Source organism: Bos grunniens, chromosome 12 (assembly GCF_055505025.1).
Source record: "Bos grunniens cultivar Pamir isolate PY7600 chromosome 12, Bosgru_T2T1.0, whole genome shotgun sequence".
NCBI classification, from domain to species: domain Eukaryota; kingdom Metazoa; phylum Chordata; class Mammalia; order Artiodactyla; family Bovidae; genus Bos; species Bos grunniens.
Window position 1 is genome coordinate 19,424,404 of NC_141176.1, and position 21,982 is coordinate 19,446,385.

The 21,982-nt window shown below is 46.2% G+C and overlaps 1 protein-coding gene across 35 annotated transcripts in view; it reads right to left on the reverse strand.

Moving 5' to 3' along the window:
* RCBTB1 (RCC1 and BTB domain containing protein 1) overlaps positions 1 to 21,982 on the reverse strand; it is a 70,205-nt gene that overhangs the window by 30,185 nt on the left and 18,038 nt on the right. For 14 of the 35 annotated variants that reach the window (XR_015137940.1, XR_015137938.1, XR_015137939.1 and 11 more), the window contains exons 2-9: positions 20,962 to 21,037; positions 20,679 to 20,848; positions 20,008 to 20,158; positions 11,143 to 11,309; positions 7,579 to 7,737; positions 4,565 to 4,672; positions 3,945 to 4,087; positions 2,765 to 2,955 (exon numbers count right to left, since the gene is read on the reverse strand). Coding sequence is in view for 22 of the 35 variants with exons in the window: in XM_086329092.1 (XP_086185218.1) it covers positions 2,765 to 2,955; positions 3,945 to 4,087; positions 4,565 to 4,672; positions 7,579 to 7,737; positions 11,143 to 11,309; positions 20,008 to 20,158; positions 20,679 to 20,804 (1,045 nt within the window). In the remaining 13 variants the exon portion in view is untranslated. The remainder of the gene's footprint in view (positions 1 to 2,764; positions 2,956 to 3,944; positions 4,088 to 4,564; positions 4,673 to 7,578; positions 7,738 to 11,142; positions 11,310 to 20,007; positions 20,159 to 20,678; positions 20,849 to 20,961; positions 21,038 to 21,982) is intronic. The other 21 variants (XR_015137942.1, XR_015137941.1, XM_086329094.1 and 18 more) reach the window with 5 other exon arrangements.

Here is a 21,982-nt window from a genome sequence, read left to right on the forward strand (position 1 = left end):
ACTTAAGAGGAGTGGCAAAAAAAAAAAAAAAAGAGGAGTGGCTTTACTAAACCGTGGTCACACTGCCTGATAAAAAGGTGCAAGGACATTTAATTCTTACATGTAAGTAGAACTGTGTTATCATGAAAACTAAAGGCGTGTGTACAAACTCATGCAATACTTTCTTGTGCTTTACATGTGTAAACAAAGGAAAAGAGGAGAAGCAGCTGGCTAACAGGGAAACTTAAAAATTCCAGAGACCCTCACTGGCACTGCTGAATGAAGGTACTACTGAGGCAGGAGACCCATTTCCAACTCCCCAAAATGAGGACTTCCCCCAGGACGCAGCAGCTGCTGTCACCAGGGCAACTCTTACAGAGGGGCAACTGCTAAAAGCTAGGCTGAAACCTAACAACGAGCTTTCCATGAGCTCTGTTATCAGACCCTCCTAAGGAAATACCATTTGCCTAAGCCCTGTTACTCTAACCTACAGCCTCCCCTCTGACCCTGACGATGCAGAGCTCTCTTGGCTGTGGAGGAAAGATGGATATTCTTTCAAAAACCTGACCCTGTAATCTGAATCCCCAGTGAAAAGATGGGAAATAACTAAGATGGGCAAAGAGTCCAAGAGCCTAGATTGTTACCCACCCTCCCCACCCAGAACACAGTTCTTCTCAGAGCCTCAACTCCTGCATCTCGTCCTAAGGGCTGGACCACCTTGGTTTCTGGCAACTAGTACCACCCTCCAGAGAAGAAACTGTTCTTCAGAGGTACCCATTCATCCTCTGACTTTCTTCCCAGCACTCTGCTGAGATCAGAAACTGTGAGTAAGCAAACACTTCTGACGTTTAGAGGGTGGACAGGAAAAGAGGTCACCTGGAGATATACTTAGTGACTGTACTTTTTCCAAACTTAATAGAAAATGGTAGGACATTTGGTCTGAAAAGAATGTCTTTTCAAGATGAGGATTTTAAGATGCAAGAACCCTTTCATAAACAGGTCCAGGTTAGGCAGGTATATGAGACTCTGAAAATGTGTACAGGTCTATACATATGTGTGAGTATGGCCAAGGAGTCCCGTCCTATGAACTAAATTTTCTCTAATCACAACATTCACTGCAAACAATCACTGAATTACAGTTAGAGAATCTGGAAAGGTTCCATTTCTTTAAGTTGAGCAGCAGCTTTACTTTTCCTAAACATCTTTCCCCATGACCACAAAGACTGGTCACCTGTTGATGGGACAGCCCCAGCTGCCTGACGCACCTGAGCTGGACGTGTATTACAAGACCTTCAGTATCAACTGCTGAGCAACCAAACCCCATGCTGTCACAGCTGTATTAATTTTCAAGCACAGGGTTTCCTGGCTCACTTTATTCCCTCTGCATTATAAACAAAAGAACAATTTAGAAAAAATACATTTAGAATACACTAAAAAAAAAAAAAAAAAAGAAATACACTGGCTAAAAGGTACAAAAAAGAAATAAAAAGAGACCAAGATTATCCTGCTAATGGCTACTCAGCTTGATGACAGCTTCACATTTTCGATCAACAACAGGCCCATGAAGGAAGACAGTATTCAGAAAAGGGACAGATGACGTAACCAAAGATCACCCTGAATTCCACTATCCTTTTATTCTTTTTCAGGCCACACTGTGCAGCAGGTGGGATCTTAGTTCCTTGACTAGGGATCGAACCTGGGCCCCCTGCAGTGGTAGCACAGAGTCTTTAACTACCAGGTAAGTCCCCCACTATCCTTCATAATATCTCTCCTTAGCTCTCCTCCAAGGAAAAAAAAAGTTTGAGGTTGGTTGAAAGGAAAAAAGGAGAAAAAAAAGTGGAATTAACTCCACAAAGTTAACAAGTTCTTCATTTTTTTTTTAAGTTCACGTTAAATTATATAATAAATTCAGTATTACAAAAGCACTTAAGAATATTTGTACACACTCAAATATCTGTACATGAATGTTCAAGACAACAGTATTCACAATAGCCAAAAAGTGGAAACCATCCAAATGTCCATCAACAGATAGATGACAAACTGTGGTCTATATATATAACACAACACTGCTGCTGCTGCTGCTGAGTCGCTTCAGTCGTGTCCGACTCTGTGCCACCCCATAGACGGCAGCCCACCAGGCTCCGCCGTCCCTGGGATTCTCCAGGCAAGAACACTGGAGTGGGTTGCCATGTCCTTCTCCTACTCAGTCATAAAAAGAAGCACTGACACGTATTATGTTACAACCTGGATGGGTCTCAAAAGCACTGAGTGAAAGAAGTCAGACACAAAAGGTTGTACATGGTAAGATTCCACTTAAGGCAAACATCCAGAACTGGTAAATCCATAGATAGAAACAAAACAAAACAAACAAATTGGTAGCTGCCAGTGGTTGGGGGGGAGAAAGAATGGGGAGTGACTGCGTAATGGGTATAGGGGTTTCTTCTAAGGTGATGAAATGCTGCAGAGCTTGATGTAAATGCTGGCTCAGCAACATGGTGAAGGCAGTAAATGCCTCTGAATTGTGTACTTTAAAAATGGTTCATTTTTGTACGTGAATTTCACCTCAAACTGAAAACACCCAAGAGGAGGAAATAATAAATTCATATAATATTCCATAGCATTTTAATAAACAGTATCATGCAAGTCTAATTTGGGGAAGGGTTTTAAAGCTAAAGGAGGATAAAGCATTCTGAAGCGGACGGAGCCCACAGCCAGCAGACGCACAGGCACAGCGCTCCGCTGACGGTGCCCTTCGTCCGGGCGGGCAGCCGGAGCTCTCTCTCACCCACAGACAGGAGGCGCCACGTGACGGCGGGCGTGGCGAAGCAGGCGAACACGTCGTCGGTGGAGGATAAGTGCGTGAGGTGCGGCAGGGTCACCGACTGGCCGCGGCACTGGCCCCACATGTACACATGGCCGCCCTGCGTCTTGGCGGCCGACGTGTGCGCTGAGTGGCAGGCCGCGATCTCTATCACCCTGGAGAGTTTTAAGAAAAACGCACGTTATGTTTGCTTCGCAGAAGCCCAAGCGCACCACACAGGGTAAGTAAAAGTTTTGTGCTCCGAACATCTCAAAGAGCCCAGGATCCAGGAAAGTTAGCTGTCAGGTCATACGGACAAAACCAAAAGACTGGAGCAACAGCTCTGGGTTACACTCATCCTGGTGCCCTGTTCTCACCCAAAGCTCATTCTGAGTTAGGACAAGTAATGCATACTGTTGAGGAAAACCTGGGAAAACGGACTAGCAACCACAGTAAATGAGGAAAGTAGACACTGAAAAAAATGTCCTGGCAGTTCTGGGGGCTTACCCAGTAGCAAAAAATCCTGTATTCAATAAACCATTTCCTTACACATACAACTTTCTCTCTTTCCCCCAATCGGGGCTCAGAATGCTCATTAGGCTGACTAAGCAGTGGTCCAGGGGTCATGGACTCTGAATATCCCAATCCAAAGGGACATCAAGCCAAACTTACTACATTTCTCTGCATGCTTCTTAAGTGGCGTCCCAGAATTAGAAGTCAACATCCTAAAGCTTTAGTGGGCAAGAACTCACAATATGGCTCAACAAACACTTAAGCATCTATTCCAGTAACACACATTAAATCAAATCAATATTAAAACAGATAATGGCCTTTCAAGGGCAGATTTTATTTATTTAAAAGTTTAGTTGGCTCAAAGGGAAAATAATAGGTTTTAAATTTCAACATGGTGACAGACCCTACTAGGAAGTCTGCAGGCAATACACCAAAATGCATGAATGCCTTTCGGTGGTTATGTCGGGTGGTCATCTGAGAAAGCTGCAAGAGAATCATGTCAACTTCACCTTCACGCTGACTGGTACAGTACTCTCGTTCACAATGAGAACGTTAACGAACGAAGAGCTACAAAGCCAAACACCAGCGCTCCAGCACACAGGCCCAAATCCCCATGCACACACAATCCCAAGACATGGTACCGCCAAGTTACCTTTCTTTCTCCACCATGATGTGTGCTGGGCTTAGCAGGTTATTTTTATTGCCAGTTCCCAGCTGCCCATACGTGTTAGCTCCCCAGGCATAGAGCAAGCCCTCATCGGTTAGTGCTAGAGTATGTGCATAGCCGCAGACAATCTGCAAGTAAATTTACATGGTTACCATCAACAGGAGAACAGGAAGGGCAGGGGAAACATCTACTTAAAGATTACAGCCAGCTCCTGCAGAATGCCAATTCATCATCAGATGTGGACTGACATTCTCTGGAACATTAAAAAAGCATTAGAAAAGCCTATACCTGAGACTACTGGCTTTTTCCCAGTAGCTTTTCAAATTATCAAGACCAATGTGCCAGCACCATGGTCTTGCTTCTCCTCATGGGAATTTAGGGAGAATATAAATGTGGCAGATGAAGGCACAGGGTACTGTTCACCAAGTCTGGTTAAAAGAGTGACTCTCTGGGACTTGCCTATTGGTCCAATGATTGGGACTCCATGCTTCTATTACAGGAGGAACAAGTTCAATCCCTGGTCCGGGATCTAAATTCTCACAATGGTCCAAGTCAGAGCAGGGAAGACAGACGGGGAGCAGCAGCTAGGAGCCCACCACACATACCTGGTTGACACACACACTGTGCAAAGCTGCCACTCTCACGGGGGTCAGCTGATTGCCATTGTTTCCCAAGCCGAGCTGACCATTGCCGTTGTAGCCCCAGCCATACACCTTAGAGAAAGGGGGAGAAGAGGGTTTTAAAACTGCTGGTAGGAGGAAAGAGATAAAAATGAAATCCGTCTAAACAAATGAGAGATTTCTTTCACTTCCAACACTCTTATTCTAGTGAATGAGGTCCTACAACTGATCTCCAAACAGATGTTTCAGGCATGGGGATGACAGAATCCGGCAGCTTCTACTCCAGAGCTTACTAGCTGGATAGCCTTGGGCGAGTCATTAATTCTTGCTTGCTACAAGAGGAACCTAAGGCTCATTAACAACTATTAATCACTGACTGTATTTCAGGATTTTCTGAGAAGTACTAGGAATTAAGTCTTTGGAAGCAGGTGAACAGGGGAGATGGACATACGCAATTCTTCTGCAGCCAGACAGCAAGTGCTGGGGTAGAGATATAATCAAGGCACTACAGGTAGAGAGGAGAAAGGACTTAGCCATAGGAAGAAAGTTAAGCAAAGATTTTTTTAGATAGCAGAAATCTGAGCAGGGTAGATGCTCAGATCTGGCTAAAGGGTAGATGCGGATGAAGGTATACCTTCATCCCAGGGAGAGGCAGGTTCAGGAGATAAGCAGGTGGGCTGGCTGGACCCACCTTGGGTGGTGGTGGGGAAAAGACCAGAAGGAAAAGTAAAGGCCAAGGGACGAAGTGCCCAAACACAGACCAAGGAACGTGAAATGCATCCATGGATCTGCCACTGAAATATTCCAAAGCAGAGATTAACATGATTAAAGTTGTATTCTGGAGCTATCTTGCAGGCAGCAACATGAAGGGTGACTGTGGTGAGCAAGACCAGAGGCAGAAAGACCTCAAAGACATAAACTCATCTCCCATTGGCAGATAGTGAGCTCTGATGGGGGTCCAGCGAAGGCAGTGACGGCAGGACCACAGGAGAGGGGACAGAGGAAAGAGGTGTAAGGAGGAGACACAGGAGAATGTGGGGACCCCTCAGACACCTGCAGCAAGAGGGGTCACTCTGCTCAAATCTCTGCTTTGGAATATTTCAGTGGCAGATCCATGGATGCATTTCACGTTCCTTGGTCTGTGTTTGGGCCCTTCATCCCTTGGCCTTTACTTTTCCTTCTGGTCTTTTCCCCACCACCACCCAAGGTGGGTCCAGCCAGCCCACCTGCTTATCTCCTGAACCTGCCTCTCCCTCACTCTGCTCAAAGCAGCAGAGCCGGGCACAGGTCTGACAGTGACTGTTGAAGGCTGAGAACAGCCAGTGTGCAAAGGGTGAAGTCCTGGCCAGGAACAGACAGAAGGCCTGGCTCAGATCAGAAACACGAGGTGTGGTGGCAACACACCCCAGGGCAACGCAGGGCAAATGGGCGTGGGTGAGGGCCTTCCACATCCCTGTGACAAGGGGAAAAGGAGACAAGGAGTTCAGGGTGCTAGCAAGATATGGCCAAAAGCACATTTAGTGTTGGAAGTCTAACAGATTTGAACCTTCTGGGGAGAAATTTGGCAAGAGCTATCAAAAAATGTACCCTATTTCTAGAAAATTATTCTGTAGAAATACTTGTGTGTACAAAGATATACACACAAACAGTAACAGAGAAAATCAGTGCAACAGTGTTTTTAATAGCCAAATATGGAAAAAAAAAAAGTTGAAATGCCCATCAGAAGAGTTCTGGATATGGGTCATGGAAAACCAACATCCATACAAAGAAAATTAAGCAACTGTTATAATGGTTATAATGGAAGCAACTATAAATGGTCTGCCAATGGATCCAGGTAAAACATCTATGCTGTTAAAGCAGAAAAGGTGCAGACTGGCAGAGAAAAGCAGTAGGTAATTATACTCACCCATATGTAACTATTTATAGAGAAAGGTCCAAAAGGATATACATCAAGCCATTAAAAAACTGAGGGAAAGGCATTCACTTTTTATTTCATATGTCTTATTTGTTTTCCTTTGTTGAATTAATCACATAATAATTTTTAAATTTAATTTACTTTTAAAAATTAAAAAAGTTTTTCAAAAAATAAAGAAAGAAGTGGAAAATACTGGGATGGAGGATGTTAGATGACTATCCCAAGGAATTCAGAAGTCATCCAGCATAATATCAGGCTTGATTCAGAAAGTCAGCTAACAGAGCTGAGCACTCAGTAAACTCTACAGCACCCTCACACCCCAATGCAGGATGCCGTACACTCGCGTTCAGAGAAGTATCCTGGAGTAAAGTTTGTGCACTGGGACACATACAAGTGGTAACAGGTCCATTTAAGTAGAAGCTGCAACCAACAATTTTATAGAAATAACCATCAGCTCAAAGGTGACCGTGGTCAAGGATCACTGAAAGGTGGGTTTTTTAAAAGTAGCTAATAACCATCAGGATGAAAAATTCTGCATTTGCAAGTTGCTTCTTCCTAGGGGCAAGCATTGCAGACACCGGCAGGCACAGAGCCTTCATGCCCATTAGCATCAGTGCTTATAAACACCGTCAGCTAACTTTAAAGAGCGCACAGGGCCTCTCACCTTCCGAGGTGGCCCGCACTCGGTCTGCAGAGTGTTTCGATGAGACAGGCTGTATTCTGTCTATGGAATGTCTATCTCTCTAAATAAACCAGCTTTCACTTAAAAAAAAAAAAAAAAAAAGAGTCCTCTTTCATTAGAAGAAAGCGGTAACGTCAACTTCTTTCATCTACTACATTAAATCACAAACAAATGCCTGTAAGCATCGGGCTATGTGAATCTGGCAAAAACACATTCAACTTCTGCTTGCAGATAAACCTTGGAACTTAAAAATTCATAATGAGGAGCGAACAGCCTGTGGTTGCACCTCTATCAGTTAACTATCCATGGAGCCATCAAATCAGAGCACTCTTCCTTCCATGATCTAAGCCCGTACCTCATAAAGAAAAGGACAGGAGAAAGGGGGTTGCGAAGACCGCTCACCTCACCATTGTCCAGAACAGCCATGGACGAGGTCTGACCACAGGCGATGCCCACCACCCTCTTAATATGTAAACAGTTTGTCACTTTCCGAGGAGTTGGCTGGTTTGCGGTGGACCCTGACCCCACCTGGCCGCAGTTGTTATAGCCCCAAGCAAATACCTACACAAGAGAAGGATAAAAGAGGAAGAAAGAAGAGTAAGGGTGAAAATTCTAACACACGATAATCATCATAAAACAAAACAAACCCACTGAATGAGTCCTTACAGCGTGCCAATGGTCCTAAGTGCTTCACACACAGGAACCCTCACAGGAAGCCTGAAAGATGACCCTGGGGTCGGTATTAATACTATTATCATCCCCAGTGTATACGTGTAGACGGGAACACAGAGAGGTCAAGTGACTTGCTTGAGATTCCACAGCTAGTAAATACGATTTACTACTAGTATGAACCCAAGCAGTCTAGCGGCGCTCTCCACACTGTTACACAGCCACTACAATTTTAGTAGCTCTTTATGGTTTTTAAATCTGGCATCCAAAGGAAATGAGGTATGTGCCACGTAAGTATCAGTGATATGAACAAAAATCAGCCTAACTCTTTGGGTGTAGTCTTTTTTTTTTTCCCCATGGAAATCCTTCAAACAATACTTACTTTCCTCTATCTCATTAATCACCAGTGGGCGATACTATAGACCCTTCCTGATGACACAAGCCCACCATCATTACAATTATTAATCACAGTTCCACTTCCTAACACAGTCACACTCACAAGTATTAAGGAGATGCCTGTCCCTACAGGAATGACATGGGGTTGTTAAGAAATTCTTTTTTTTTTTTTAATTATTTTTAACTGTAGAACTGCTGCTCTAGAATGTTGAGTTGTGCTTGATAATGTTTTCTGAGTCCTCACTGGCTGTCATCTCCAAGCAGCTCCCCTCCTCAACTGCATCCTGTTTACTTTTTGCCTGTGATCAGCCACAGCCTGAAAACCATATTTCTAATGGAGACAGACACAAATGGATCTCTAAGCTAAAGATGAAAAACAAAATGAAAAATCCCTTCAAGTTAATTATTAACTGAGCCTGTCAAACAAGAGTGTGGCCAGAGAGAATGAGCCAAGGGCAGATGCTGGCTGCAGAGGAGATAACTTCCTCCATCACTAGGAAGATCTGTGAGGACCCCTCTCACCCCATCACTTGCCTGTGGCAAGCGGTCCTCACACATCCTGAGTTCTGGCTTCCATGAGTCTCTGTTCTCTCTCCTCTGTCAGCATTTTCTACCTAAGATCACATGTCTGAGGCTGCCCATGGACTGTCTTGAAACTCACACTGATATCTTAAAAAGTACATGTGGCACAGGTTAATTTCACAGGCACAGAAAGAAAAAACCCTCGAAGTAATTACTTCCTGTTAAGTGGCTTCCCTGGTGGCTCAGACGGTAAAGCGTCTGCCTGCAATGCGGGAGACCTGGGTTCAATCCCCTGGAAAAGGAAATGGCAATCCACTGCAGCACTCTTGCTTGGAAAATCCCATGGACGGAGGAGCCTGATAAGCTACAGCCCATGGAGTCGCAAAGAGTCGGACACAACTGAGCGACTTCACTTCACTTCACTAACTGGATTCACAGGACTAGCTAGTGTAAATATTTATATTTACCAGTTTCCCAGAGTAGCATATGCTTAAGGTTACAATAAACCAGGAATGCACGCTGCACAATTAGCAAGTTCTAATTTCAACCGTCATTCTTTTGCACTTCTTTTCAAATAGCCCAAGTTCTCTACCAATGCAGTTGCCGTTTGTTTTTTAAAAAAATGGGGACTGGGGTTCCACTGACCAAGAAACAGGTTGGGAACAGTAGATTCCATGCAGCAGGGCTGTGTGCAAGGCCTGGCTCCAGCACATCACAGCCACGAAACCTTTATCTCACCGAGCTGCTCACCCCACTTAGTGAAATCACTCTAAAGTCTCTGAAGGACTAAACAGGGAACAACAGAATCTGACTTTTATTTCCGAAGACACAGTGGACAGAGAAGTTACACTGCACAGTGTAGACCAATGAAAAAGCTATGGGATCGGGACTGCCCTGGGGGGCCAGTGGCTAAGACTCTGTACTCCCAGTGCAGGGGGCCTGACTTTGATCCCTGGTCAGGGAACTAGATCCCACATCCCACAGCTAAAGTCCTTGCATGCTGCAACTAAGATCCGGCACAGCCAAATAAATAAGTAAATATTTTAAAAAAGAAAAAAAAAGCTATGAAACAGAAGAGCCCACGGCAACAGTCCAGGAGATGGCCAAGCCCGACCTAAGGTGATAGAGATGGAGAGGAACGAAATGACACAAGACACCAGATGATAGAACCAGCGGGATGAGTGACATTTAAGATATGCGTGGAACTTGGCTGGGGGGGACAGGAAATCAAGCTGTACAGAACCTACTGGAATGTTGGTAGTGATGCTATGACATCACTACATTTACTGAAAAACAAAATAGACCTGGGGGTAGGGTGCGGGGAGAGGTCATTAAAAAAACGACAGTATAGAACACTGTCATACACATCTGATTTGTAATCTGAGCAAAAAGCAAGAGACTTAACTGCCTTAAGAATTCAGTCTACTGTCTTCAAAAGAATGCTCCAGACCACACAACGTAGGCTGTGTTAGAGAAGGAGCTTGTTCTCACGGTGGTTTTAGCTATGTATCCAGGGCAGCTATGTTCACATGATATTCAGTTCAAGTACAAATATGGTCTTTAAAAAAAAAAAAAAAGGCAAGGCACTTTCACATGGCCAAAGGTAGAAATGATCCAAATGTTCATCAACAGACAAATGGATAAACAAAACAGATAAACAATGAAACAGTGTCAGCCTTAAAAAGGGATGAAAATCCACTACATGTGGCCACATGGATGAACCTTGAGGATATTAGGTGAGATAAGGCGGTCACAGTGAACAAGTACTGTGTGACTCCACTCATATGAGGTACCTAGAGGGGTTAAATTCTTAGAAAGCAGAATGGGGGTTGCCAGGGGCTGGAACTAAAAGGAGAGAGTTCATGTTTAATGGGCACAGAGGTCAGTTCTGCAAGATGAAAGTGCTGTGGATGGATGGTGGTGATGGCTGCAAAACAACGTGAGTATACATCATGTCACTGAACTGAACACTTAAAAATGGTTAAGACGGTAACTTTTATATGTCTTTTGTGTGTGTTAGTTGCTCAGTCATGTCCAACTTTCTGCAACCCCATGGACTGTAGCTCACCATGCTCCTCTGTCTATGGATTCTCCAGGCAAGGATACTGGAATGGGTTGCCATTTCCTTCTCCAGAGAATCTTCCCAATACAGGAATCAAACCCAAGTCTCCTGCATTGCAGGCAGATTCTTTACCCTTCGAGCTACAGGGAAGTGAACGAGGGACTCCCCTGGCAGTCCAGTGGCTGAGACTTCGCACCTCCATTACAGGGAGCATGATACCCAGTCAGGGAACTAAGATCTCCCATACCTTGAGGAATGGCCCCCCAAAATTAAAAATAAATAAAAGTAACAATAAAGCATAAGAGCAGGGCACTTACCTCTCCATCAGCTGCCAGAGCCATTGAATGATGCGAGCCACAAGCTACTTCAACCACTTGCTTGATCAAGAGGTTGGTGCAGACCTGGATGGGTGCCAGGCCTTGGTTGGTCGTCCCATTCCCAAGCTGGCTGTAGCCATTGTGGCCCCAGGCATACACGACTCCATCTACACAAGGAGGGCCACACACACACAGTCAGCTCAGAGAAGAGACAGCCGACCCCGAACTTTCCTCCCAGACTCTGTACAACTCGTGTTAACCTTTACTTCTTTTAGTGACATTGTGATTTGTAAGAAATATGTATTTGGTCATCCAGATTACAAAAATACATTGCTCTTGTATACTTGGTCATCATCCACAGTCCCTGGCTCACAGCTCCCCAAACCGGAGGAATCTCCTTAGAGCTGACAATGATGAGGGTGTCTTTTGATAACAAGAACATTATCTCCTGGCATCTCTGTTGCCAGGAGAACCAACCACAAGGTAAGTGGGTCGGAGCGGAGAGGGCTAGAGGCTGAATCAACTGCCAATGCTGATGGCTTAGCCATCATGACTATATAAGGAAGCCTCCTTAAGAACCTCAGGGGACAGTTGTCTGGCCCCTTTTCAGAGGGTTTCCATGTTGGAGAACCAGAACACTTACACATGCCACTGTGTTAGACACCAAGCCTTACAAGGATGGAGGCTCCTTTATTCACGCTGTTGATTCATATCCTTTTATAATAATCAGTCACCTAGTGAGTAAATCGATTTTCTGGAGTTCCTTGAGTCATTCCGGCAAATTAATCCAATCCAAAGCACGAATTCCCCGGTGGTCCAGTGGTTGGGAATCTGCGCTTCCACTGCAGGGGGCCTGAGTTTGACCCCTGGGTCGGGGACTAAGATCCCACATGCTACATGGCATGGTGGAGAACAAAAACAAAAACAAAACCCACAAAGCCCGAGGAGAGATGGAGGGAACCTGGGATTTGCAGCAGGTTAATCAGAAGCCCAGGTAACAACCTGGGCTCAAGACCAGCATCTCATGTGGAGGGTGGTGTTGTGGGACTGAGCCTCTTACCTGTGCAATCTGATTGTATCTCTGCGTAGATAGCATCAGAATTGTGTGCAATTCCTAGACACCCTGATAATATCTAAGCACTACTTCTTGGTGTTCCAAATAGGAAAAGGAGTACGTCAAGGCTGTATATTATCACCCTGCTTATTTAACTTATATGCAGAGTACATCATGAGAAACACTGGACTGGAAAAAACACAAGCTGGAATCAAGATTGCCGGGAGAAATATCAATAACCTCAGATATGCAGATGACACCACCCTTATGGCAGAAAGTGAAGAGGAACTAAAAAGCCTCTTGATGAAAGTCCAAGTGGAGAGTGAAAAAGTTGGCTTAAAGCTCAACATTCAGAAAACAAAGATCATGGCATCCGGTCCCATCACTGCATGGGAAATAGATGGGGAAACAGTGTCAGACTTTATTTTTTTGGGCTCCAAAATCACTGCAGATGGTGACTGCAGCCATGAAATTAAAAGATGCTTACTCCTTGGAAGGAAAGTTATGACCAACCTAGATAGCATATTCAAAAGCAGAGACATTACTTTGCCAACAAAGGTCCGTCTAGTCAAGGCTATGGTTTTTCCTGTGGTCATGTATGGATGTGAGAGTTGGACTGTGAAGAAGGCTGAGCGCTGAAGAATTGATGCTTTTGAACTGTAGTGTTGGAGAAGACTCTTGAGAGTCCCTTGGACTGTAAGGAGATCCAACCAGTCCTCTGAAGGAGATCAGCCCTGGGATTTCTTTGGAAGGAATGATGCTGAAGCTGAAACTCCAGTACTTTGGCCAGCTCATGCGAAGAGTTGACTCATTGGAAAAGACTCTGATGCTGGGAGGGATTGGGGGCAGGAGGAGAAGGGGACGACAGAGGATGAGATGGCTGGATGGCACCACCGACTCGATGCACATGAGTTTGGGTGAACTCCAGGAGTTGGTGATGGACAGGGAGGCCTGGCGTGCTGCGATTCATGGGGTCGCAAAGAGTCGGACACGACTGAGCGACTGAACTGAACTGAACTGAACTTCTTGGTGTGGGAATGCCTATATACATACACAGATTGGGTCTAGGAATTAATGAACACCTTCTCTCTGTCTCTCTCTCTCTCTGTCTCTCTCTCACACACACACACTGCAATCAAGAACTCTCTATTTAGTTGATATCAGGAATGGGATAGCCTGCAAATGGCTCACAGACATTTGTTTTTTGAAGACAAAGAGATTAAAGAGCAAAGAATGAGGAAACTCTGACTCCCGGATAGCTACCTAGTCACCATGGTACGAAACTGCAGCCATGCTGTGATCAGTTACTAAAGGTCAAAGTTACCAACGCAATTTAGAAATGGGAGTAGAGCCAACTCCTAAGGAACTGGCTCAACAGATACATAAGGAAATGCAAAATAAGCAGCACGCTAAATGAACAATTCCCTGCTTATTTCATATATAACAGCCAAAATGAAAATAAAAGTAAGTGCTGGGTTGGGCCCCTGATGTTGATTCAAGCTCAGATTTGGGTCAATCTGAGCTTCAGCCATTTGCCTCAAAGCTGTCGAGAAAATTATGTAGGATTAACAGAAACTACTTCTACTACCTCTGAGTCAACTGAGAAAATAGTTAACGTAGGGGAAGCAGTGGAGAAGGCGATGGCACCCCACTCCAGTACTCTTGCCTGGAAAATCCCATGGACGGAGAAGCCTGGTAGGCTGCATTCCATGGGGTCGTGAAGAGTCGGACAGGACTGAGAGACTTCACTTTCACTTTTCACTTTCATGCATTGGAGAAGGAAATGGCAACCCACTCCAGTGTTCTTACCTGGAGAATCCCAGGGACGGGGGAGCCTGGTGGGCTGCCGTCTGTGGGGTCGCACAGAGTCGGACACGACTGAAGCAACTTAGCAGCAGCAGCAGGGGAAGGGGAAACCAAGAAACAACCGAAGGCAGGGAGTACAGCGTGCAGGAACTGGCTCATTCTGAGGGCTGATGTCATGGGCTTCCTGAGGAACCTTTACTGACACAGGCTGTGTGTGCAACTGACATAAGGGCTGTGTCTGTGGTTTTCAAGGCTGCAGGCTGGAGGAGCATGTGTGGGTTGAGGCAGGACCCACTGCTCTCTACTGAACCATCACACGTGGCTGTGCGTGACCCAGGAGGTTATTCCCAAGGAGACTACCAGGGTGGTGGACTGGATAAAAGCCACAGTAGTGTGTTTATCCTGAGAAGACGGATTTCCCAACTCCCCTACTAATGGCAAATGGAACATCCCAGATGAAGCAGCTGATATGCAAGCCGTGTGGGACTGGCTTTACGATACCTGGGGTATTCACCTCTGAATACAAAATCAAATCGTTTGAGATGCCTTATCCAATATGCTATCTCAACTTCCTCATATGGATCTTACAGAGAACATGAAAGGAATTATGAAAATGGAGAAAGACAAAGGGAGAGCAACAAGGGACCCAACCCAGCAGAATAAAAGTCTTCAATTACCAAGTGGGATCAATAAAAGGGATGTTGATGGAACTGAAGCCAAGGGATGCCCATGGCACTGTCACAGTCTGGTGGACCAAAGGGACCCCATGTTGGTCTCTAACACCGAAGGGCCCCAAACAAGTCGACTCTATTTATCCCAGTTTTAAAGGCATTTGCTGACACGGTCTCCTTCGGTGTCCGCCGCCAAGGACTTTGGGTCTCTGGATGTACGCGGGGCTCTGGGCCTTTGGGCCGCCAGCTGGTGCCCGGTTCGGCCCTTGCCACTGGAGCCACCCGCCTGGGCCTGTGCGCCAGCTCCTGTGTGGTGTGTCTGGCTGACCCGACTTGTGGTGCCACTTCCGGTTTCTGGGCGACCCGAGGGCGGCGGGGCGAGGCGCCGTGGGTCTTCTACCCTGTGCGCTCCCCGCTGCAGGCACCCAGTGAAGGCTGATACGCGACCCCCGCCTTGTGGGCTCCGTTCCACGTGTCAGGCGTTCTCCTCTTGGGGTCATGGGCCGCTCTCACCTGAGGCGAGGTGGGGGGCAGAGGTTGCCGGTGAGGCTTAAATCGGCCCCTCTGGTGACTGTCCTCGCCATGCCTCCCCCCTGCTCCACCTTGGCTCAACTGATCGATGTGGTGTGGTCGTGCTCTCCCGGGCCGAGCCTAAGCCGTGCCAGACGAGGGATGTTGATGGAACTGAAGCCAAGGGATGCCCATGGCACTGTCACAGTCTGGTAGACCAAAGGGACCCCATGTTGGTCTCTAACACCTAAGGGCCCCAAACAAGTCGACTCTATTTATCCCAGTTTTAAAGGCATTTAAAAAGCTAGAAGGGCTTCCCTGGTGGCTCAGATGGTAAAGAATCTGTCCATAATACAGGAGACACCTGTATTCAATCCCAATGGGCTCAATGCCTGGGTCGGAAAGATCCCCTGGAGAAGGAAATGGCAACCCACTCCAGTATTCTTGCCTGGAGAATCCCATGGACAGAGGAGCCTGGTGGGCTACAGTCCATGGGGTCACAAAGAGTCAGACACGACTGAGCAACTTTTCACTTTTCAAAAAGCTAGAAGGTAATGATTAAGATAAGAAAATTGATCCGGAATGCCCTGGGGCGAGGATAAGAATGATGATCACGATAAAAACTGACCTAAAGGCCAGGATCTTCTGGCCCCACCGCTGGCCAGGCACCCAAAGGCATAAGCACCTGTGTGGGTGAAACAGCCAGGGGGAGAGAGGACCAGCGCACTGTGCTTCCACAGCCTGCGGGTAAAGTCTTAACAGCCAAGCTTAGAATGGGAGGATGCGGACGGGCAACAGCGGACAGGAGTCAAGTGACAGTCTGGATGGAAAGTGGGGTTTTGGAACAGACTCCGAGTGAGGTGGTCCCGTCTCTCTTACCTGAAGGTATTACTGGATGGATATTAGTTCTGACTGGGGACTGCTTCCCCTACCTAAAACATGAGGTGTGGAAATCCACCCTCAGGCCAGTTTTAACTGGGCACTGGCTGGGAACCCCTAGAACTGCCTGAGCCCAAACAGGTGTTTAAAGAGAGAACACACGGTGGACAAGAAGAGCTCACCACTGTAATTCAAGCTGGGGCGCTGGGGTCAATGTACTCGCTGAACGACTGAAGATTGCCCAGTGGCCTGCGGGAAAGGCAGATGGTTTCTGGGGACTAACAGCAGGCTTTTTAAAATCACTTCGGTCGTGTACGATGCTATGCAACCCCATGGACTGTAGCCCACCAGGATCCTCAGTCCATGGGATTTCCAAGGCAAGAATATTGGAGTGGGTTGCCGTTCTCTTCTCCACGGGATCTTCCCGACCCAGGGACTGAACCTGCATCTCCTGCTTGGCAGGTGGATTCTTCGCTACTAAGCCAGCAAGGAAGCCCCATCTGTAAGACTGCCCAAAAGACAGCTGGATCCAAGTGGGGTCCTGCATGAGAGCAGGTATGTCTGAGTTAGCAGAGGGTGGCAGCTCTCCCATTGCTGAAAGGTGGAAAGGCACTGACTCAGACATGACCTTGAGAGTATCTGCCACCTGCACTCTGCACCAGGAGCTTACAGCCAACCTGGAGCACCTCCCAGCAGTGACCACTGGGATTTCAGACCAGAAATTTCCCAGATGCTGCTCACCATTTGAGAGGAAATCAGTTGCCTGGGTGGTAACTGAGATTCCTCAAGACTGAAGGACATAAAATAATCATGAAACTTGAGATACCCACATCATCTTGGGTGGCGTTGGAGAAGCACTCTAGTAAGGAAGGCAGCGCCCAGAGGGTTACAGAAATGTTTTACCCGGGGGGGGGCATACTGCTGGGGTAAGGTGGGGAGGTGCCTGCTGTATCATGAAGCAGGCAGCCTGTTCATCGAGGACCAACTCTGGAGCCGGCTGAGAAGCTGCTAGAACCCACTGCCTTATGGACGTGCCCCGTGAAGCTCTAACCAAGCAACCAAGAGCTGCTGGCCTTACAGACGCAGTTCCAAGGCAAATGGACACTCTCCCATTTGGAAAGTGGCCACATTAAAACCAGTGGATGGCAAGACTGACTGAAGGAGGCAAGAACAATCAGCTCAGTGGCTGAACTGCAGGCTGTTTTCCCAGCAGTGACGCAAGAACTGAGCAATCGGAAAAGCCCCTGTGGTTGGGTCTTTACCAACTCACCGGCTGCAACCAATGGCCTGGCTGTGTGGTCAGGTGGATGGGCAATGGAAACTGGACTGGAAAAGGGATGCCCACATGGGGCATGGCCCTATGCGATCACTCTGGGAATTAAAGAGGCACATTACAGTAGGACGTGTCCACGCCCATCACGAGAAGGTGATGGGAACCACCAAGTGACCGTCTGGTGCACTCTCTTGGAGTGGCCTCCTGGGGCCATGAAATGAATGGGTGTTGGGGCCTGCAGAGATGAAGAGACAGGTTGAATCTAGACATCTTCCTCTTGCACCTGAGAGCCACAAAATGCAGGCACAAGAACCATTCTGTCAACAAGAGAGACTACAAGGCTATGGGGAAAATTCCCCCGAACAGAGCTGGCAAGGGGATTACACTGGAACAATGCCAGCAGCCTCGGGGGCTATAAATGGGTCCTACCAGGAAGAGACCCTTTACTCTGGACTGAGCTCTGCCTACCAGGTAGTAGAGGCAAATGCTCAAAACACTATTAAAGGATTGGCATGGAAAATGCTGTTTTGTTGTTGTTTTGTCTTTTTTGTGCAGACAAGTCAGGGATCAATTGCCTGGGGAAGATAAAGGCATTTTAAGACGGTGTCTCAAAGACTTCTCTCATATCCCTTTCTTGGGAAGCTATGAGAAAATGTGTCTCACCCACATGAGGGTATAATCCAAGGAGGAAGACACGGTAAACAAAACGTAGCAATTCAGTAAGGACAAAGGTGAAGAGACTTCCAAGGATGATGGTGAAATGAAGATCTAGGACAAAAGGTGTGCAGCAGCTTAGAGTGACCAGTCCAGGCTGGAGCTGGGGGATGGGGTGACCTGGAGTGGCCTGACGGGCTCAGAGGTGCCCAGAAGCAACGCGGCGACACAGTGGACTTCCAGCTCGTGCTAATGACAGATGGGGAGAAAAGTAAGCCCAGGAAAGCAGACAGCTGTGGAAGAAAGGAGAATGGCTCAGCTGTGAATAACACTGTTTGAGTCCTGGGAATATGAAAACTGAACGTGGACACGTGGTGACATCACTATACTGACAGGGTAAGCAGACGGAAGGCTAATCAGGCTCATCAGAGAGAGTGCCAATTCCTTCTGCTGCTACAAAAAGTCACAGGAGAAGGCCTAAAATGAACATTCAAAACCAACAGCATAAGCATATTAACTTAAAAACATGAGATTAAAAGTCAGAAAAACACACCTGAAGGAGTTAAAAAGGAGTGGTTTTTAAGAGTAAGGATGGATGAAGCTGCGTGCTGGTTTTTACTAAAAGTCATACAACGTTTGATGGTTTAAAGTGTTAAATTGTTTTTGAACTATATGACTACTTGAAATAGATACAAAATACACACAAATGTATATATTATACATACATTAGACATGCTATATATCACGTATCATATATATGTACAATGTATTACAACAATCAAAACTGAATTAAAAACAAAAAGAAGACTACTCCCACAAGAAAATCAGTTACTTATATTTGTGCTTTCTGCTTATTTATATCTTAATTATAACATTCAAGATATTTAAAACTGCAGGATCTGAACTCTAAAAATAATTCCAAAAGTTAAGTCTCCCAAGGTCATGCATATGTTTTAATATGCTTGCTCTTGGGGAAAAAAAAAAAAAAACGCTTCAGTACTTTATGGTAGGAAGTCAATTGCCGCGTTAAAAAATTAATGCGTTAGGAAAACATTAAACCATTAGGTCACAATGGATGACAAGCTGAGCCAGCCAGCAAAGCAGCAGCTGCTTGAAAGGGCCCACGTGATGCCAGAAGGCAGGACCACACAACTCAGAGGCGGAATAATCACCTCATTATGCTCCACGCCAGTTACACTCTTACTAGTCATGCTCACATCTGGACCTCACAGCCTGAGGAAGATGCCGAGAACCCGGCTGGATTCCAACGGCAGTCAAAGGCAACTAAAAAGCTCAATACTAAGACCGGTGGTTACACCCAAGGAAGCCGTGATTCCCCAGGCTAGAGACAGAAAGGCAGAGACGCAAACGCACCCGCGTGCACCCTAGTTTACCCAACAAAAAGCTAGAGAGCAGGAACTCATGCGCCTAAAACGTGAAGGGAAGAAGCCAGGTTATGCATGACAGACTCAGAGAGTTCCGGGCACCCACGGTGCAGATCAACAGCCTGGGAAGAACGCAGAGGCCTCTCTGGTGGTCTCAGGGAGGCAGGAAGAATCTACCCCAGCTTTTTTCTATATGGCGGCCACATGAATGCCAGGAAATGAACTGAGGCTTCTTGAGTTCAAGATACGGAAATGACACTAGTAAAGTAAAACCAGTATCACCTGTGTTTTTAAAAACGTACCAAGTAAAACCTGGACGTTGCCATGCTACAATAAAACTCACTGAAAAACTGGGCTGACGGACCACTTCGTCTGCTGCGGGTCATCTTCCACAACTTTACAGAAGTCGTCTAAAACCTCAGAAGTTTGCTTAAAATCAAAGTCATCCGACGGCTGTTCCAAGGGGGAGCCTGAAGTGTTTAATAACTTTCACCTGCTTTATGTACCTCCTCTCAGAAATTAAGAAACAAAGCATTCGAAACTCAGTATGTGGCACAGCCCTACCTCCTCTTAGGTTAGAATTAACCGCTCGATTTCCCACAAACAGAAGAAGCTGAACTTGTTGCCACTTACCTTCGGTGCTGAGAAGAACATGGGGTCCACTCCCATAACTAAGACTCTTAATCTTCTTTCCACATAAGGCTTCCAGCTTTTTGGGTACAAGTGTACTGTGGTTATCTCCAGTTCCTAAACAGCTACTGTAGTTCAGTCCAAATACAAAGACCTGGGAGACAAACAGTTCTGTCTGAGTCACTTGGCCTTCAGCTACACAAAGGGTCCCTTCTCCACCCTGAACATAAGACGTGCTTCAGCTCAGCTTGACTGCTCAGCAAATAGGTAGAGACTGATACGGCTGTTAAAATGCAACCGCTGCTGCCTACTTAAGTTTTATAATACTTGGCTGTACCGTGAAACTCAATGGTTGGCTGGCATCACTGACTCAATAGAGATGAGTGTGAGCAAACTCTGGGAGATGGTGAAGGACAGGGAAGCCTGGCGTGTGGCAGTCAGGGGGTCAGACGTGACTAAGCTACTGGGCAACAACAAGCAATGAAACTCGAAGGGCAGCAGGGATGAGGGGTATTAAATCAAGAAACTGAAGGAAAAGACAAATTACATCAAAGACACAGCATCTTTTTGGATTTCAGGTTCTCCTTCTGCCCTCCTTTTCTCAGTCTGCACATGGCAGACTCAACCTCCCGGAAAGCCCTAGAAGGAAGCTCTGGGGTTTGGGAGAGGCCCACCTCATCGCTGTCAGTGACGTACAGCGCTTCGTTGGCTGAGGTGCCGAAGACACAAGCTTTCCGGATGGACGCGATCTCATGAGGCGACAGCAGAGTGAAGATGGGCCACTTTCCCACGTCCACCATGACTCTGGCTTCAAGTAATTCCTACAAAGGAGCCGACATCTCTGCTGTAACAAACAAAGAGGGTTCCAGAAGAGATTAAACAGCCACTCACCGAAACAGAAAAAGACCACGAAGATAAAGAGGAAAACAGAAGCTGATTTCGGAATAAACCACCTACTTTCGGTTAAATGGACGGCTCACGTTCCCCAGCACCGTGTCCAATCCTTCCTCCACCTTCGAAGCTGTGCCTTTTCCTGAAACGAGAAGAACCACGGGCTAGAACCAGCTGTCTGTCGTGCCTGCTTACAAGTCAGGGCTCACTGGTCACGGGCATGTTTTACGTGCAATCTGACAGCAGATAAACAAAGAGAAGACATGCCAACCAGCGAAATCAAGGTCTCATCAGGGATTTCTGCCTCCAGGGTGATGAGATAAAGTTAAAGCTTACAATATTCATCTAAGAGAGTTAATTCTCATCTCAACTAGGAGAGTGTGAGAGAGAGTGTGAGTGTGAGTGTGTGTGTGTGTGTGTGTGTGTTATAAAAATCAGGATCATTTATCTCTACCTTCCCACTCTCCACTACTGCCCCCAGGATACCCTAAAAGACCCCTGGGTCCCTTGTAGAAAAACCACTGCCCCAATGAGGCACTGTTTACTGATAGAAATGGAACATCCCTCAACAGCCTGGAGTGGCAAAAATATGAAGAAGCAGTAGCCTAAGATTTACTGGATGAAACCATAAAAGAAAAGTACCATATTCGATGCATAATTTATATGACTACCTTTTCTACATATATACAGACCACATTGCATTTCACACCGAGAAATGTTATACGCACAAGGATAAGCCAATTCACCCTCATCATGGTGTCAGAGTTGATAACTACAGCCTTCAGGCCAAGTAGCAATCAGCTTAAAGAGCATCCTATACAAGGTAGAGATATCTACCAATTTCCGTAAAACACATTTGATCTGTTCAAGAAGTTTCACACAAAGAATCTTGGTCTTAGCTCCAATTCTCTGAGGGTTCAAAAATATTTCTAGAGATTCCAGGGGGCTGCACGAAGCACAAAAATCTATCAAGCCAGGTGAGTTTCCATTCTGGCTCTCACCTCTGGAAACTGAAATAGAATCAAAGAGTTGACAGACACATCCAGGGTTTTCTAATGAGTTTTCAGAACTCTTGATGGTCCTTCCA